The sequence below is a fragment of the Carcharodon carcharias genome, chromosome 21 (assembly GCF_017639515.1).
Source record: "Carcharodon carcharias isolate sCarCar2 chromosome 21, sCarCar2.pri, whole genome shotgun sequence".
Classification (NCBI taxonomy): domain Eukaryota; kingdom Metazoa; phylum Chordata; class Chondrichthyes; order Lamniformes; family Lamnidae; genus Carcharodon; species Carcharodon carcharias.
The window spans coordinates 49,318,163-49,337,897 of NC_054487.1; the positions used below are offsets into that span (position 1 = coordinate 49,318,163).

Sequence of the window (19,735 nt, forward strand, 5' to 3'; positions counted from 1 at the left end):
GGCGGGTGGGGGGGGGTGGTGTGGTCAGAGGTCTGGGGTTGCGGGGGGGTTCAGTTTGAGAATTGGAGCAGTTGGAGGTCCATGGGGTTATTGAGGATCAGTGGCAAGTGAGTGGGGTTAGGAGGTGTGGGTTGTTGGGGGGGGGTGGTGCAGTCTGAGATCCGGGGTGGGTGGGGGGTCAAGTGTTTGGGAGTCCAAGGGTGGGGTCCGAGGTCCTGGGGGGCTTGTGGGAGGGTCCGAGGTTGGCCAGAGGTCCCAGGTCGGGGGGTCGGGATTGGGAGAGGAGGTCAGTCGGAGGTCCAGAGGGGACCAAGGTCCAGGGGGGTTCATGGAAGTGGGGGGGAGGGGTCCAAGGTCCAGAGGTGGTAGGTGGAAGTCGGAGTTCCTGGGCTCTCGGAGGCCGGGGAGGGGGCCTGGAGGGTGTCGGAGGGTGGTGGGGTCAGAGGTTGGGGAGCAAGGTCCAATGTCGGAGGTGGAGGTTGATCAGAGGCGGAGGTTGGTTGGGGTCAGGGGAGCTTGTGGGGGTGGGGTGGTGGTGGGCAAGGTCTGGTGTGGGGGGAGGGTTCAAGGTCTGGGTCAGTCATCAGGTGGGAGGGAGTCTGAGGTCTGGAGGGGGTGGGTGGGATTTGGAGGTCCGGGAATGTCTGAGCTCAGAGGGGTTGGGGATGTTCCCAGCACACTGCAGCTGTCCAGAGGAAGTGTGTATTTCTGGGCAATTGCCGTGCAAACCCTTATCTGGGAACTTCCCAGAGAGGTTCCACAGTGCATTTTTGGGGTAACACCCAAATCTGACACTGGGGACTGTGAAACTTATTGGCCTATGTTTCACTTGTAAATATTTCACATTACATTGGTTTCACTTTATTCATGTGTGAATCATCATTATTTTTGAGATTAACTTAGAGAGCTAAATGGAATGACATGCCTCATGGTTGGCATGTATTCATGGTTATAGGGGAATTAGGGACATTTTCCTTTGTATGGAAGAAACAATGTGGTGTTTCTTTGTTTACTCTTTGTTGAATGTTCATGTTAGTGTCCAGTGTTGTGTACTCACCACTCTGTGGGACATGGCTGGCAGACTCAGGTGGCCCTCCCTCCTATGCATTGTAAAGTACATTATCCAAGATCATTCTCAGCAGGAGTAACTGAAATGTTGAAGTTGAACTCAAAGCCCCGTAAGGACGCTGCCAACCAAAACGCCCTAAGATGAACACACATTTGGACAGTACTGCACCACCCTTTATGTCATTCATTTTCTTGCCTCAACTGACTGTCCCCCCTTTCCAGCAGCACCACCACCCCCTACCCCCACCCCCCAACAACACACCCAGGACACCAGGTCCTTCCCACTTTTTTGAAGTTTATTCTTTCATGGGATGTTGACATCACTGGCTGGGCCAGCATTTATTGCCCATCCCTAGTTGTCCTTGAGAAGGAGGTGGTGAGCTGCCTTCTTAAACTGGGGCAGTCCATGTGTTGTAGGAACACCCACAGTGCTGTTAGGAAGGGAGTTCCAGGATTTTGACCCAGCGACTGTTAAGAAACGGCAATATAACTCAAATTCAGGATGGTGAGTAGCTTGGGGGAGAACTTGAAGGTGGCGGGGTTCCCATGCTGCCCTTGTTCTTCTAGGTGGTAGAGGTCGTGGGTTTGGACTTCACTTTTCTCCATGCCCCTGACCCCACCCCCTGTCCTCCCCTGGATCTCTCTTCCAATATCCATGCCCCCAACCCATTCCACAAACCACACCCCCCCCTCACTGACTCACCCTTGCCAGTCTGAACCTCTGTGCAACAGTCCATTCATCTCAAGGATACTTAGGGAAGGGCAATAAATACTGGCCTAGCCAGCAACACCTATATCCCATGAAAGAATAAATAAAAATGAGTCTTCTGCTTCTCTCCCTTGTGCTGTAGAGTTAAACAAGGAAAACGGCTGACCTTACATGTAATTGAACAAGGCCGACAGATGCATGCTACCTTTAATCAATCATAAACCGGGTGCCACGAAACTCTCATGAGCCACTGACTTTATCTTGAAGGTAGGATTTTATTGAAAACTGTTTCGTGTTAATGAGTATTCATGGCATGCAAATATATTACAAGTATGAGCCCGCCATTGGTCGACGTAATATTCAATACACTGCAAACACGCCACCGACTTTATCACTGCATCTCAACCACCATTGGGAAATCGAAGTCCTGTATCCCTCCAAATCACTCCACATGGCATATTTCCTGCTTTTGTGGGCTCCATAAAATTCCCCCCAATTGATATCCCAGTGGACAACATTCCAAAGCCGCCATTATACTCTTCTCCTTCTTGGGTTCTCTGCCTTAAGGCAGGTCCGACCCACAATGCTGCAATCTCCATCATGGGTAGGGCTCACTCAATATTTTTATTAATATGCATCATCATCATCATGGGGGAAGTTAGATTTCTGGAATATTACATCTATTTTTCATACGTTCGTCTCTCACAAGTTAATTGTTACACCAGGACCATATTTCAGGTTAAAATAACTATTTACTTCAAAATTTAACATAAACCTCTTTTTAATAGATTGAGTCTACAAAATAAGTTCATCAATGTACTTGATGCAGTTGACAGTGTGGCAACTCATTTCTCTTTGACATGGTATGCAAATATCAGTAAAATTTCCACATTAATAAAATAATTCTGGTTTTTACATTTTTTTTAACTCTGTCTAATTAAACATTACACAAAGAACAGATTATTATACAATTGTAGTTCCACTTTCAGACTTAAGTGCACCATGGACTTGACTAGTCCAAAGACACTCGTATGCCATGCAACCAATTTCTCAAACTCCCTATAATCACAGTGTTGAAAGGCATCTGCATTCCACAAGACAATGGGTTTTGAAACAGTAAAACCCTTGGGAAAAAGCTTCAAAGCATTAATGGCTTTTGGGGCCTATAAGTCATATATTAATCTTCTTTTGATCTAACAATTGACTTGTTTGGAATGTGTATGTGTAAGTGACCTAGCTGTGAACTCTCAAAGAGTTTCACATTTTTTTTTCCCTAGCCTTTCTTCCTCTTTTCTTTTCTCCTTAGGGTTCAGTAGCCACCAGGCAACCTGTTGCAGCTAGGAAGCATGATGATCTGGAATGTGGGCCTTTTACCCAACTGCTGTTGATGCACTCTGTGGTGGTTAGGTGACAAAATTCAAAGTTCCAGCTAGTCAAACCAAACATTACGCTCAACTTTCCCCCTCCCATTTCATCCCCAAGGAATGCAATTAGCTAGTGAGTTTGAATGAAATGCAGCCCTGTTCAAACAAACATACTTCTTTATTACAATTCAAATAAATGTTGGGTACGAGTTTACTACCAGTCATATCTATTTTACTAGAATGTAGACATTATACTGAAGAGAGTTCTGAAATTGTGAACTAATGTAAATAAACTTGCACTGCAAAGCAGTGTAAGCCGCCAATTTTCAATTTCTATACATAAAATGGTCCCCTCACTTTCAAGTGCCCCACATGTCTACAAAATTTAGAATCTTACATTAAAAATGGGTAATTCCGTTTAATTTTAGAACACACTTCAACTTCATTACTCTTTAGAACAAATTTGCAGGAAATATAAAAATGACATTTGGGTTTATCTATTTTCAAATAGTCAATAAGCTTTCCCTTAAAGCTCCCTGAATAGTCATATTCCTTCGCTTTGTGCAGCTCTCTGTACTTCACAATTTGCTCCTCACTACCAGTTCTAGCTACAACGACCAGCTGACAGAAATTTCTAATCTACTGAACAGCACCACGACCTTAGGAATTTTTGCCTGAAACATGGGGCATAGAATTCATTCCCAGAACAAAGTGACACAAGCTCAATTTATCATCTCAAGGGGAACATATTTTCATACTTTGCATATGCCTTCCTAAACTGGTGCTGTAATCTGTATATGAACAATAAGTATGTTTTTTTTATTCATTCATGGGTTATGGGCGTCACTGGCTAGGCCAGCATTTATTGTCCATCCCTAATTGCCTTTGAAAGGGTGGTGGTGAGCTGCCTTCTTGAACCGCTGCAGTCCATGTGGTGTAGGTACACCCACATGGTATTAGGGAAGGAGTAATATGAAATACATGATAATTTTTTCCTCTAATATTTGTTGTAACTGGAGTATAGATTTAGGATAATGGCTCAAAATAAATATAAATTGTACTGCTAATTGAAACCTTAAATGTAACAAATATTACCTGTTTCCTCATATATGGGCTGGATGGTGTTGCTGATGTTTTGGAACTGTAATCCGGAGGCATTACATACATCTTCCAAGTGGCTGTGGAGTTGTGGGTCTTCTCTGCAGCATAGCATCGCCATAAGGTCTATAAAAGGCAAGATTATTATTTTATAATGTTTAACTACAGTTGTTTAAACTGCCATGATCCATTACTGTGTAAGGTAGTGAATTACAAGTATTAGAAAAACGCCACAAAGCAAACATAATAGTCTGTTAAAATGCTTATGAAACCTAAAGGGTTTAATAATGAGGGCAGGTTGCATAAACCTGGCTTGAGTTCTCTTGAGTATAGAAGATTGAGGGGTGATTTAATCGAGATGTTTAAAATAATAAGAGGATTTGATGGGGTAGATGAAGAGAAATCGCTCCCTCTAGTGGGAATCCAGAACATTAAAATTAAAATTAGATCCAGTCCATTCCAGAGTGAAATCAAGAAGCAGCTTTTCAAAGGGTAGTAAAAATTTGGATCTCTCTCCTGCAAAAAAATGGGGTTGTTGGGTCAATTGGAATTGTTAAGAGTGAAATTGATAGATTGTTGTTACATAAGCTCTGTCAAAGCTCTGCAGTCCTAACACACCCAGTCATGAACAGTGGAGGATAATTAAACAACTAACCAGAGGAGGAAACATCACAAACATTCTCATTCTCAATGATGGGGGAGCCCAGAATGTTTGTGCAAAAGACAGTTGCAAGAATCTTCAGCCAAAGGCGCCAATTGAATGATCCAAGCTGGCCTCCTCTTGAAGTCCCCGACATCACAGATGCCAGTCTTCAGCCATTTCTATTCATCCAACGTTATCAAGAGATGGCTGAAGGCATTGGATACAGCAAAGGCTCTGGGCCCTGACAATATCCCAGCTGCAATACTTAAGCCATGTGCACTAGAATCGGTTTCACCCTCAGCCAACCTATTGCAGTACAGCTACAACACTTTCATCTACCCGACAATGTGGAAAATTGCCAGGTACGCCCTGTCCACAAAAAAGCAGAAAAAACCCAATCCAGCCAATTATCACCCCATCAGTCTATTCTCAATCATCAGCGAAGTGATGGAAGGTGTCATTGACAGTGCTTTCAAGCAGCACTTACACAACTATAACTTGCTCACCAATGCTCAGTTGGGTTCCATCAGGGCCACTCAGTCCCGTCCTCATTGCAGCCTTGGTCCATACATGGACAAAAAAGTTGAATTCCAGAGGCAAGGTGAGAGTGACTGCCATTGACATCGAGGCACATTTGACTGAATGTGGCATCAAGGAGGCATAGCAAAATTGAAGTCAATGGAAATCAGAGGGAAAATTCTCCATTGGTTGGAGTCATAATTAATAGAAAGGAAGATGGTTGTAGTTGTTGGAGGCCAATCATCTTAGCCTCAGGATATTGCTGCAGAGGTTCCTCAGGGTAGTGTCCTGGGGCCCAACCATATGAAGCTGTTCATCAATGACCTTTCCTCCATCATAAGGTCAGAAGTAGAGATGTTCACTGATAATTTCACAGTATTCAATACCATTCAAGATTCCTCAAATACTGGAGCAGTCCGTGCCCACAGTCAGCAAGATTTAGGCAACATTCAGGCTTGGGCTGATAAGTGGCAAGTAACATTAAAGCCACAAAGGTGTCAGGCAATGACCATCTCCAAAAGGAGAGAATCTGACCTTGACATTCAATGGCATTACCATCGCTGAATCTCCCACCATCAACATCCTGGGGTTACCAATGTCCAGAAATGTAACTGGACCAGCCATACAAATATTGCAGTTACAAGAGAAGGTCAGATGCTGGGAATTTTGTGGCAAGTAACTCACCTCCTGACTCCTCAAACCTGTCTACCATCCACTAGGCACAAATCAGAGTGTAAAGGAATACTGTCCACTTGCTTGGATGACTGGAGCTCTTTTAACACTCAAGTAGCTCATTACCACCTTCTCAGAGGCAATTATGGATGGACAGCATAGACAGCATGGACAGGTCTTGCCAGCTACATTCACATCCCATGAAAGAACTGAAAAGAAAATACGGGTATCAAGGGATATGGACAAAAGGCAGGCAGTGGAGCTTAGGTACAGATAATTGAATTGAGGAACAGACTCCAAAGTCCTGTTCCTATGTGAGAATTTTCCCAAACTGATATGTGAATTACTTATCCAGTGAACATTTCAGACAATTGTCAAGTAATGGATAAACCTGTGACACCTAATTGCTAGCTATGTAGGCCTAAATCACTTGTTGGCTTATTCTTCTTCAGTCACCAAGTTCTCCTGGTTCTGCTGTGCAGTTCAGGTAATTAGACTAAAATATAACAGATTTTTAAGAACACGGCTTTTTGGCTCAAACTGTCTATTTGAGATGTATCTTTCATAGTAGATCTCAAGCATGTCTAAGCACCAGCTTAGCATGCGCCTCAATCCCTTCTATTTGCAGAAATGCTCCACATTATTTATTGCATCATTTATATTGTCAATTATCCCAAGTGTGTAAGAAAAAGATCCACCTAATCTCCTTTCAAGATTTGAATTTATTTCCCTGATATTTAAACCTTTACAAAGCAAAATATGCTTGTTAAAAGCACATAAGGAACTACTAAGTCCAGACCTTACTGATGCATATACTATGATAATCAATGTACATAGTTTGGATAATTTTGTGTTGTGCAGTTAGGGCAGTTCATGCAATATATAGATAACAAAAAGTTAGTGTGTTTGTCTTGATTGCCATTTGCTTTTACCAGTTGATGTGTCACGTTGCTTAAGTAATTGAGAAGTAATCAAAATTTAAAATAAATATAGCACAAGTTAAACATCTTTTCTGACTCTACAGTCTAGACTTCCTGCTTGCCACCTGCTGATTTTTTGGCAGATCTGAGTTGGCAGGTGGCAGAAAGATACTCAGTAGTGCTCAACACCCCCAACCCGTTACAAAAGTCAGTTTCAAGCCGACTGACTTAAATACAGGCTGTCCCCACAGTAGTAACACACTGGGGCCTAAACAGAGTGGAACTTTGGGCTTTGGGAGAAAGTCTTGTCCTCGGGAGCTACTGGTCTACCTGATTGGCCAGCAGCTCTAACAGTCCCAGCAGTGGCGGAACTCAGTAATAGGTGCTGCCAGGACCACAAGCAGGCCCCAGAAAGAAGAGTAATGGATTCTGGACTAAGGTAAGTATTGGGCTTTTAGGGCAGGAAGGGACCAGGCACCTGGTGGTGGGGAGGGGGGGTGCAGAGGGCTGGTGTGGGAGTTGGGGGTACAGGAGGCAGGGGGGCACAAAGGAGATGTATCATCTTGGGGAGGGGGGTGCCCACGATGCGCACAGGACACCCCCAGAAGGACATAACCCCCTTCCTTTCTGCCTTTTAACCAGTTTGGCTAAAAAAAACAGCCTGCCCACTCCCACCTGTCTGCCTGCACCAACCATGTTATGTCATAGGCAGCATAATATTCGGGCTTGTTAACATGCTTAATTGCCCGTTAATTAGTTTTTTATAAATGGCGGCGGGCTGCTGACTTCAGCGGCTGCCTGCCTACCGTTTTATGGGGACCGGGCTGAGGTGGGCGGGAAGGCAGTAGGGTAGCCACCTATCATGTCTTACAGTCACTCCCCCACCAAAAACATGCCCAGCACAGGGCCGTAAAATCCAGCCCAATGATTTGCGAATCATGGAGCTGCATCCTCTTACCTATATGCTGTTTGAGCAGGCAAAATGCATGTTGAGGAAAGTAAAATATACATTTAGGCAATTAAATTAGCTTATAGAAGTTAATGTACAGATAATACACTATTATAGATTTTGTAATAAAAACAGAAGATGCTGGAAAATCTCAACAAGTCAGGCAGCATCTATGGAGAGAAACAGAGTTAATGTTTCAGGTTGATGACCTTTCATTGGAACTGTTCTTGAGAAACTGTTTCAGAGCTTCTTGAGTGTTGTTGCAGCTCCACTCAACCAGGCAAGTGGAGAGTAATCCATCACACTCCTGACTTGTGCCTTGTAGATGGTAGGCAGGTTTTGGGGAGTCAAGAGGTGAATTGCTCTCTGCTGAATTCCCAGTCTATGACCTGCTCTTGTAGCCACAGTATTTATATGGATGGTCCAGTTCAGTTTCTGGTAACGGTAACCCCCACAATGTTGATGATGGAGGACCCAGTAATGATAATGCCATTGAATGTCAAGGGGAGATGATTGGGTTCTCTCTTGTTGAAGGTGGCCACTGTCTGGCACCTGTGTGGTGTGAATGTTACTTGCCACTTACCAGCACAAACCTGAATGTTGTCCAGGTCTTGCTGCATATGGCCATGGACTGCTTCAGTATCTGAGATGTCGCGAATAATGCTGATTTGAAATAGGTGGTCTTTGTGGTGTCATGAATATGTGTTCAGGAGCTCATTCTGGGTCAGAAAGATACCAAAGTTGCAAACTGTCTGGCTTAGTCTCAGACAATTACTAGGGAGAAAGATGAAGTCAGCAGCTAGAGAACAGAGTTTGTAGGACCAAAAATATTGGCTTCAATCTTCTCAATATTTATTTTGAAGAAATTTCTGCATATCCAGTACTGAATGTTTGATAAGCAGTCTGATAATTTAGCAACAGTGAAGGTGTCAAGAGAAGTGGGGTGATGTAGTTCTGGTTAATGTCAGCTTACATGTGAAAACTAATGCTGCACTTTTGAATGATGTCACCAAGGGGCAGCATGAGAAATATGAACAAGGAGCAGGAGTAGGCCATTCAGCCCCTCAAGCCTGCTCTGCAAAATAGGAGGGAGCCAGGATAAATCCTTGGGAGATACCCAAAATAACAGTGTGAGAGCAGGAAGATATGCCATTGGAAGTAATACTCTGGCTATAAAGCCAGTAGAGAGATGTTGGAGAAGGGTGGTCAACCATATCAAAGGCTGCGGACAGGTTGAGAAGAATGAAGAGGTATAGTTTACCTATGAGGAGGGATAGTTTATCTCTCATTTAATTACCAAGATTTCTCTAAGATTACTAAGGTCATAGTTTACTGGGCAGCTGTAATCCCAGCACTCCAATATGCTTCGGAGACTTGGACCACCTGCAGCACTGGAGAAGTGCCATGAGTTGTGCCTTCACAAAATCCTCCAAATCTGATGGAAAGAAAGGTGGTCTAATATCAATGTCCTCTCCCAAGCCAACATGTCCAGCATCAAGGCACTAATCACTCAAAACCAGCTCCAATGGGTGGGACATGTCAATCGTATGCCCAACAACAGACTCCTGAAGCAATTGGTCCACTTGGAAATCAATTGCAGCAGAAGACTCCCAGGATAACAGTGGAAACACTTTAGGGATGTCCTCAAAGCATCCCTGCCGACTCATGAGAGACCCTGTCTTGTGACTGATCAAAATGGAGACATTATTTCGGAAGGCACCAATAACATCAAGCGACTTTGTCGAGAGCACACAGAGGCAAAGTCAAGATGTCGGAGAGAACACCCAATCCTCCAAACACCTCATTTTCCTGATGCTTCAAGTACCATCTGCTCCACATATGGCACAGTCTGCAGATTACCATTTAATCAGCTATCTCAGAACCCATCAAACCAGGGTGGAAGCAAGTTATCCTTAATCCCGAGGGACTGCCTAAGAAGACTACGTTCAATCACTTTAAGCTCCTCAATCTCAATTGACCCTTGGTTCTCCATTATTTTTGTATGTTCTTTTGTGTCTTTTACTGTGAAAAGAGATACAAAATATTTGTTTAATGTCTCTGCCATTTCCTTATCCTCTGCATAATTTATTCTGTCCCAGCCACTAAGGGGCCCACATTTACTTTGCTTACTCTGTTCCTTTTCACATATTTGTAGAAACTCTTACCATCTCTTTTATATTTCTTGCTCGTTTACATTCATATTCTATATTCTCATTCTTAATCAATTTCTTGGTCATCTTTTGCTGGTTTCTAAAACATGCCCAATCCTCAGCTTTACAAATCTTTTTGGCATAATTTTAAACCTCTTTGTTTAATCTAATACTATCCTTAACCTCTTTAGTTTGCCACAGGTGGATTCTTTTCCCATTGAATTCTTAATTCTTTGCTGCTATGATATCGGGCATTGGCCTACATGATTCATTTCATGTCAACTGGATATGGAGGGACTGGAACTCCTTTCAGTTGTGGTATACCTCAGGGTTGACATACAGCACCCACAAAGCAATGTTAGGTCCAGTCAATGGCACCGTCCATCATGGGGAAGTCTGCTATCCTTACAAAGACATCTGCCCACCTGCTGCTCTCCAGTAAGAGGGAATGAAATGTAGTTAGCTCTCTTCAAATAGAGAATGTCAGCAACATCCCTTACACAAGCTGCAGGATGCTGCAATTATCTCCTATTGCAGCCTAGAAGGAGCCAGGTGCACAAAAACTCATGGCGACTGTCAGCCTTACAGCCAAAGTGGTCCTTGTCCTGCACAGAGGTTAAATTTGTGCTTGCAGCAGGTGGCAGATTTTAGTGAGGTCTAACTGAAATACAGACATCTTACACCTTGTTCCCTGCTGAGGTTCTGCGAAGCAAATTGCTTCCGCACACTCTGGGCAGATCTAGCCTCCTGCTCTGAGCCTTTCTTCACCTGCTCCTCCCTCATCTAGCAGCTTTCTCTGTTCTGTGTTGCCTCTGCTCATTCTCCAAATCATGCTGTATTCCAAGGCAAAAACCGACTACTGTATCTATGTCTGGGAGCAACAGGTTTGCAGAGAAGCCTTCAAGTCAGGACCAAGTCCTTCACCTGCCACCCCCATCCCTGTAGACTTTACCAAATTTAAAGACTCTGGGATTTACCAAATGCTTGTAGAATCATAGCAGGAGCCAAACAGCCTGCAGAAATCAATATGGAACTACACTAAAAATAGTTGATAATCTCTTTAAATAGAACTGGCGAGAAGTTCCTTACTGCTGCTGGATGCATGTTCAGCCATGCTTGATTCAGAAAGTATGTTGGCTAGAGCCCGGTGCTCCAAAATGTCAGTGCTGGCACCAAGTCAGTATTACACACAGATTTGGCATCATAATTTGCTTACTCGGCATACTTCAGACGGATGCTCATTGTACACGCACTAACACTCTCACCAAAGTGTGTGCACACATACCATAGATGCCATTTTGGGCTTCTAAGACTCCTTGTAGTGTACAATATATGGGACTATGGATTGAATTTTGAACTAAAATCTTTCAGGATAAAATAATGCCCCCAAAATTCCCACAGTAAACAAACAGTATCTGCTGTTAGACTTGCCTTTGCCTGCTTAATCTGCAATTTGCGGGAAGTGTGACATGGACCAAGATATTTAGATTGGCGAGCGGGGGGGGGGCAGGGCCCACTTACCGATGCGTAAAAAGATGCGAAACTCCCGTCACCCCGCTTCAGTTCAATTTTCAGGTCGGCGGGGGTGCAGTCGAATCAGCTGTGCACGATTGCTGTCAATGGCCTATTGAGGCCATTTAAAAACTAATTCAAGTAATTAATGGACCTGCCTGTCCAACCTTAAGCTGGGTGGGCAGGCCGGAAGCCGTACCGGGCTTCAGAGAAAGCAGGAAACCTCATCCAGGGGCAGAATGAAGTTTCATGGGGGTTTTAAAAAATTTAATAAAAGTTTGATTAAAAGTGATGGACATGTACCAACTCATGTGACAGTGTCACATGAGGGGTCGTGTCAGGGAAACTTTATTTTTGTACATTTACCATTTTTAAATTTGGCACCATCTCCCTATTAGCACTTAGCGTCAGGGAGATGAGTACACTCTTTCGCGCATGCGCAAAAGAGTGCAGTCTCGGCAGAGGGAATCCCCCACACCCGCACCGGGAGCGCATAGCGCTTCCTGGCAGACATAACGCTGGGCGGGCCTTAATTGGCCTGCCCACGTAAAATGGTGGAGCGCCCCCAATAGCGGTTGCCGATCGGAGACACACCTGCACGCGCCCACACATCCCCCCCCGACAGGAGGAAAGTTCTTCCCATGGAAAGGCACCCTCTATAGGGAATTAGGGAACAGGGAAACCAACTGCGTATCTCCTTCAACAATCAAACTGAAGGACTGTGAAATTAACAGCACAATGTCTGAACAAGAAAGTATAAGTTAATATGATGAATTCAATGTCAGATCAGGTACAAAAAGAGAAATAAGAAGAGAGAAAAAAGAGATAGACAAAGTAAAAAAATGATTTTAATTTTATTAAATATCTAATATCTATTAAATATCACATAGAAGGAATGAGACTCCACACTTGTTATAGCTAATTTTAGTACCAGAGAGGTTGATTGGCAGCAATTAAGACATCACCTTGTTAAAAGGGTGTAAGAGGCAGCTTAGACTTGAAATGACTTGATGTAACTTGCTGTAGCGAGTTTACTTCTGCCTGAATTTTCACACAGAAAATGGTTGTGGAGGCACAAGAGTGTGTTAGAGCATGTGCTGTGGAGGCACAAATCTAGAAGTCCCACCCCTGACCCGGCACCTGCCATTTTTGTGGGGAGGTGGGGTTGCTGGGTTAATGGGGGGCAGATTCTAGTTAGCACATCCTTGGTTCATGGAGTTAACTGCGCATGTTAAAGTGTAGCTGCCTCAGTCAGATCTGATTTTCATTCATAGGATGTCCAAAACATGACTTGTGCACTTTAGATCTGGTAGGAGAAAGTCTAAACTTACCAGAGTTCTTTGGAGAGGTAGGGAACCCTTTCGGAGAGGTAAGATGCACATTTGAATATGGTCCCGGGACACCTTTGGGAAAGGTCAGATGCCCTTTGGGAGAGGTAAGGTACCCTTTGGGAGAGGTAAGGCGCTCTTTGGGAGAGGTCAAGTGCCCTTTGGGATTGTTTAACATAGACAAGAAAGTGTGTAAAAAGTGACAAGCTCATTTAAACTGTCAAAAAACCTGTCAAGAAAGCTTTCAAGAGATCTTGCAAAAGACCTATTGAGAGAACTGTCAAGAGAACTATCAAAAGAACTATCAAAGGGAACTGTCAAGGAATTTAAATCTCCTGCCCTTGAAAAAATTGCTTGCACTGTTTAAAAAAGTCAGTGCTTTCTATTTCACTTTGCCTGCTGACATAAGCCTGAGAGCTTCTATTATAGCATAAGAGCTGCATGACTGATTTCAGAACCTATCATAATCACAGAAGGGTGCCTGGCAGTTCACAGTTTGATTGGCAGTACCCAGTGCTTATAAAGTCTTTGAAGTGGGATTATGAATACAAATGCTTGTTTTTATAAGGGATTGAAGGAAGTTAAATGTAGTGAATGGGTTTTTAATCAATGAGAGTGTTTTTTTTTGGAAATAGTGAATTCATCAATAGTCACTTATGAACTTTATTTAAGTTCAGCATGAGTCCTGGTGTCTGCCCATGGTAGATACTAGGTGAGTTTGCATGGAGTGTTTGAAGGCAAAGGGTAGTGGGTGGGGGAAGCATGCATTGGCACTAAGTTGGCATAGGGGCTCTAAGGGCTATGTGGATGAGTGGGGGGCATGGGTTGGCATGGTATAAGGGGCCATGGGCACTGGGTGGGAGGCATGCAGTGGCATGGGTTGGGATGGATGTGGCATGGGGAGTGTGTGGGGATGAGCAGGTGTGATGGGTGATGGTTGGAAGGCTGTTTTTCATTTTCGTCCTTTCTTTCGTTGGTTCAACAAAGAGCCAGAGCACCAAGGCCAGCCTAGCGTGCAGCCTGCCTCTGCGCCCAGCAGCTGCCAAACTCTATCCGGGTTGGTGGCCAAGGCTCTCATTTTCACCCAACCACCACCGCCCCCTCCCCCCAGCATGAAAATCTGAACAGCTGGGGCACTTTCTCCTGGTTGTATTTGCAGAGCTGGGTATTGGACCGACTCTGTGTTCCCGACCCATTAGTGAAAATTCAGGTCTTCGTGTCTACCGTGCAAGTACAGGAACTTCACCCTGCTCAATGCATTTGAATAGGGAGGCAGACAGCACAATGTAATTTTCATGAATGTAATGGTGAAAGAGCACATCTCGTTTAGCAACTTCTTAATTTCTGTATGAAAGCACGCATCTACCTTCAAATAAAGTTGTTGTGGCATTTTCACTTAAGCAATGGTGGGTATATTTTGCCTTACCATTATTTTGACGACAATTTTGGGACCACAAGTTGTCAAAATAACGGTATGTTGTTGCTTTCAACCAGGGTGTTACTGCAATTAAAGTGGTGTTAATTTTAGCTATAAGGTTAGCATTATGAAACTCATCACATTGTCATCTACGGTGTACAAAGTATCACAGATAAATCTAATATAAAAATGCTATAAAGTTAGTCCACATAGGGTTTTCGGTGCATTTTGAAACAGAATGTTATCACCAACCAAGATATAACATGTATGACGTAATAGCTCTAAGCTTACAACAAAATAATTAGATTCATTTATGATTCTTCTGTGCTTAAAATTTGTTTAGGAATTGCCGTTTTTAAGTTGCACATTGCCTCCACTTCTCTGTATCAATATGGTACGACTGATGAGTGAGGATGATTACCCCATCAAACAACTTAAGGAGCAGTGAGACCAAAACTTATTTGTTTATAAAATATCAAAAAATATTTTTAAAGAACAAACTTTCCAATATTTTCCTGGAATAGCTTTTCTGCAAAAGTGAGACTATTGTACTTAAGGGGTTTATTTCACAAATAAAGCATGTTAAATGTGTGACAAAATATTTGTATTCTTAATTATGGCATTATTTAATTTTCATATTCTGTAATGTCAGAATGATGATACTAACAGCTCTGATTTAAATGCTGCAATGAGTCAATTGTGCTAAAAAAACAGTAGAGAACTTTTTTTCTTGGAACAAATGAAAAATAAGTTCTTATTCTGTCGATTTCTTTCCAAATTCTTTTAAAGGGAATGTGCACCCTTACCTTATTTTTGCAACAGCAAAGCCACTGACATAGCATGAGGAATGCCACAAAAAGTCTGCTACTGCAACCACATCCAAATTATAGCCAGTGGTGTCTGGTGTGAGGTTTTCAAGCCTATGTAATCCAGGCCTCAGATCCTAGAATATTTAATTCCATTTAGATTTCCTAATTATTGGTTTATCTTGTTTGACTTTTGTGGGTCTAGAGGTTTGGAAATTAGGGGCTGTTTTTAGCATAGTTGCTACACTTTGCATTAATCCAAAAACAGAATACCAAGATCTGTTAGAATCAGCAACTTCATAAATTTACATAAACATAGATTTAAACATTATAGGGTTTCATCGGGTTTTCTCTCTCTCATCCAATAGAATTTAGGCTTAGGAGCTGCAGAGACCTTGGAAAATCACTGTTTACTTAAGTTTTTTCTGGGTTTCCATGCCGAAATTACTGTGAATGAGCAAGAGAGCTCCTGCAGAAATTCACCCACTCTCTGTGCCTCTGAAAGTTTCAATTTATGTGCTAATGCTGCCAATAATGATGAAAAGCCCCAAATGATGTATGAATATATATGATTCAAGTACCAATCCAGCTAAGTAAATGGGAGAAAACCACCATAACAGATTTACATCTTTTCCACCATTTGATTAGGGAGAAGCAGCTTTTAAGGGCAGACGTACAAGTGAAAAAAGATTCCTAACCAACATTCTTTTATCAACTGGACTACAGTATAATGCACTATTTCAATCTCCTTGTGATTTATGCTGACATTAATATTTTTATATAATATTTGCAATGCATACCTGAATGAGGGAGGCAGCTGCAGGTATTTGCCGACTGAAATGCTTTTGACGCTGTTTCTGTTGAACCTTGAGAGCAAATCCAGACCCCAATATACCCTTAAAATTTAACATTTCATTAAAGCATGTCATTTGCACTTCAAAGCAAAATTATTTGAATACATTAGCATACTTCTTTTGTGAACCATGCAACCAACCTCTGACACCAAATGAATTCTGGTATAATATCAAACTAAATATGAAGAATAGCAAAGTTGTAAAGAAAACAGGCACTACTTAATGCAAGTTTTTCTTTTTTTTTATTCAGAAAGAGAGATAGAACAAATTCAGGGAACTATAAACCAGTTTGCTTAACGTCAGTGGTAGGAAGGATTCTGAAATCTTTACTCAAAGATGTAATAAAAAAAATCTTAGCAACAAAATAATATAAAAAAGTCAGAATGGATTTTCAAAGGGAGGGTCATGCTTGACCAACCTCACTGAATTATTTGAAGAAGTAACAGAGGGTAATGTAGTGGATGTGGGCTTTCAAATGGCCTTTAGTAGTGTACCACATAATAAACTCATGACAAAGATCAGAGCATGTTGAGTCAGGGGACAAGTAGTAGAATGGATAGTAAACTGGCTACCAAACTGTGGGCAGAGAGTAGGGGCTGAAAGTATTTACTCAGACTGGCAAGAGTGGGAAGTCATGTTCCAATGGGATCAGTGTTACAGCCACTGTTGTAAACTATGTACAGAAATAATTTTGAATAAAGTATGCGAGGTACAATATCAAAATTTGTGAATGACACTATATTTGGGCGTATAATTAAATAAATTGAGAAAGACTGCAACAAAATATATGAATGTGTTACCAAACTTTCAGAACAGATATGTAGATGGAAAACTAATTTCAATAAAAATAACTGTGAGGTGTTCTATTTTAATAGGAGTTATAGGAGGCCACATGCTCTTCAGAAAATAAGAGACTATAAAGGAATCTAGTGGTAAAAAGCAGATTAATAAGGCCATAAAAATGAAAATGAAGCACTACAGTTCAGTTCTAGAAGAAGAAAATTCAAAAGAAGGAAAGTTATGTTAAATTTGTTTGAACATTACACATTATTCCAAGTGTGGTCTATCCACGGTTCTGGCCTCCATATTACAAAAAGGAGATAGAAGCACTGGAGAAACTGCAATAAAGATTTACAAAGATGGATACCTGAGTGAAAGGTACAGTTATCAGAAAAGGCAGAATGTGCTTGGGCTCTTTTCTCTAAGAAAGGGAAGAGGTGACCTGATAGAGGTCTTCACAATAATGACAAGGTCCATTACAGTAGAGGTAGAGAGGATGTTTCCATTTGTGTGGGAGTCCAAAACAATAGATCATCAGTACAAGATAGTCACTAGTAAACCAATAAGGAATTCAGAAGAAATTTCTTTACTCAGAGTGATGAGAATGCGGAACTCATTACTACAAGGAATGGTTGAAGTGAGTATCATTGAAGCATTAAAGGGGAAGCTGGATAAGTACATAAGAGACAGAAGAACACAATATGTTGATAGCATGTGACAAAGTAAATGTGAGAGAGGAGGCAGCTCCTCTACAGCATAAACACTAACATAGAAAAGTTGTACCAAATGGTCTGTTTCTATGCAGTACACTCTATGTAATTTTGAAATATAGTCTTGTCTTTTAAAACTTGCCTGCAACTTTCAGGCACTTGTATTGAACAATAGATAGCCATTTTCATAATACATACATACAACCATGCCAATGGACATATGTGGTGTACGATTAGATTGTAACATAGCTTAACAACCCAGTGTTGCATTTTAATTGTTTCTTACACTTGGATGATTGAGAAGAATAATTACATTAGTCGGTATTAATAGCATACATTTGACAGGATTCTTTGATATATTTCAGGCAAGGCTAGAAGAATAGAAGCCAAATTTGCTGCACACAATTACTGAAGCCTTTTTAGGGTGCATCTGTCTCAAAAGAATCTGCCCTTAAATTAGGTAATGTAGTACGAAAAGAGAGAGTCTCTAAATTATGGACAAAGATACTTGATATTTTCTCTTGGTAAACATAGTATAAATGATATTCAAAGCACCTCTTTATGTGTCATTTTCTCATACTTAAACATGTAAAGAAATAGCATTAGTTAAATAAGAACTGTCCTAAGTATTATAAAGGCATTCAACAGGATTGAAATTCATCTTGAGTGGCAGTGCAAAATGGGTGGTATTGAAGCGGCTACCATTTCAATGGAGTTCAATATAGTGGGCGACCAATACGTTATCACCTAATTTTGCGTTACCATCCGAGGTGAATTTCTACCCCATTGCCTTTTAATTTGGCCAAGGAAATACTTGGCAGTGATTTTTTTATTGCAAAATGTTGAAATATAACTTAAGCACATCATTAACCAAATTTCACTAATCATGTTTTTTAGCATAAACATGGCACACCATTCTGATTGACAGCTGGATGAACTTATTATCTTATCTCCTTGTAACTATTGCAAGTAGGAAAATCCTGCTTGGGGCCTTTTAACACAATACCTTTCCTCTGTTTTTAGTAGTACAGGAATCACTGTATCCAATGGATTTGTTATTTGATAATCTCAATCATTATTTATCCCAATTAGTCCCATTTCCAACCAGACATCTCCCTTTTAAAATAATGTCTACCCAGAGCACCTCAGCCAATTTCATGTTGGTTTGAGGTTGTTTTTTTGATCTTTGAAAACTATTTTCTGGTCAGCTGGTTCTTCCAACATACTTTCTTCCTCTGTCCAACCTTGGTTAATCATGTTATATATTGTGAAGTTTGGATTTTCCTTTGAGGGGAGTCTGCACACATACCCAACTCATGCACAAGATACAATCTCGTTGATCCCTGACGTTCAAAGGCTAACAGCAATGTTTGAGCACTGAAAGGTAGACAATTTACTTACAGCTGGAAGTGCAAAGAAAGATATAGCAAAAACAGAGAAGCAAGATGCTATTGTCTTTCCAATCCATGTCTGTGGAACTTTGTCACCATATCCAATTGTTGTAACTGTTACCTAAGAGAAAAAGAAACAACCAGTGAAATTACAAAATGTAGTATGCGGTATGCTTTAAATTATCTACCTTTAAAAGAGAAACTGCAGGCCATCACCATCTCTAAGGCTTTTGTTGATTTCTGGATACTGTTGAACAGATAAGGATCAGGAATATAAACCATTGTTTACAGAGAAAATATTTTTGTTCACAGTGCTTTCCCATCTTATTTATATAGATATAAAAACTCAAAAAATGTTCTTGATGTTTCTTTAAAGAAAGATCAATTTCCTGAGCTAAGGTTTGCATCTTGAACAATGTAAAAAGTAAAGTAAGTCTGGGGAGTACTTTTTAATCAAAGTTTATTCTAACTGAAAATACAGTGTACATACAAAAGCTTTGTTTAGCCTTTTTAAAAAAATGCAATTCTTTTCTGCTGCAATGAGGTATGTAAGATCAATTCTTAATCCCTCTTGAGGCACTCCATGATATCACCAAAAGAAAAGAGATCTCATGTGCTCTGGATTGATTCCATTGCAAACAACAAAGGCCATGACATTGGACTAGCCCAAGAGCCAATCTAGAATTTCATGACATCAAGAAAAACATATTTTTTTATCTACATACTCTTCATTGCTTGGCAGGATTTCTATTGCTGCTTCATTTCCTTTGCAACACTGTTGCAAATTGGGTGGCAACAATAAAGTAAAAATTGAGTACTTTGGTAATTATCAATTCAAAAATGTG

At 41.4% G+C, this 19,735-nt stretch overlaps 1 protein-coding gene across 1 annotated transcript in view; it reads right to left on the reverse strand.

The window, feature by feature from the left end:
* The window catches only part of LOC121293060 (potassium voltage-gated channel subfamily KQT member 1-like), a 617,066-nt gene that overhangs the window by 401,975 nt on the left and 195,356 nt on the right, over positions 1-19,735 (reverse strand). The window contains exons 7-9 of the mRNA XM_041215653.1: positions 18,901-19,011; positions 15,956-16,051; positions 4,237-4,365 (exon numbers count right to left, since the gene is read on the reverse strand). Of these exons, the coding sequence (XP_041071587.1) occupies positions 4,237-4,365; positions 15,956-16,051; positions 18,901-19,011 (336 nt within the window). The remainder of the gene's footprint in view (positions 1-4,236; positions 4,366-15,955; positions 16,052-18,900; positions 19,012-19,735) is intronic.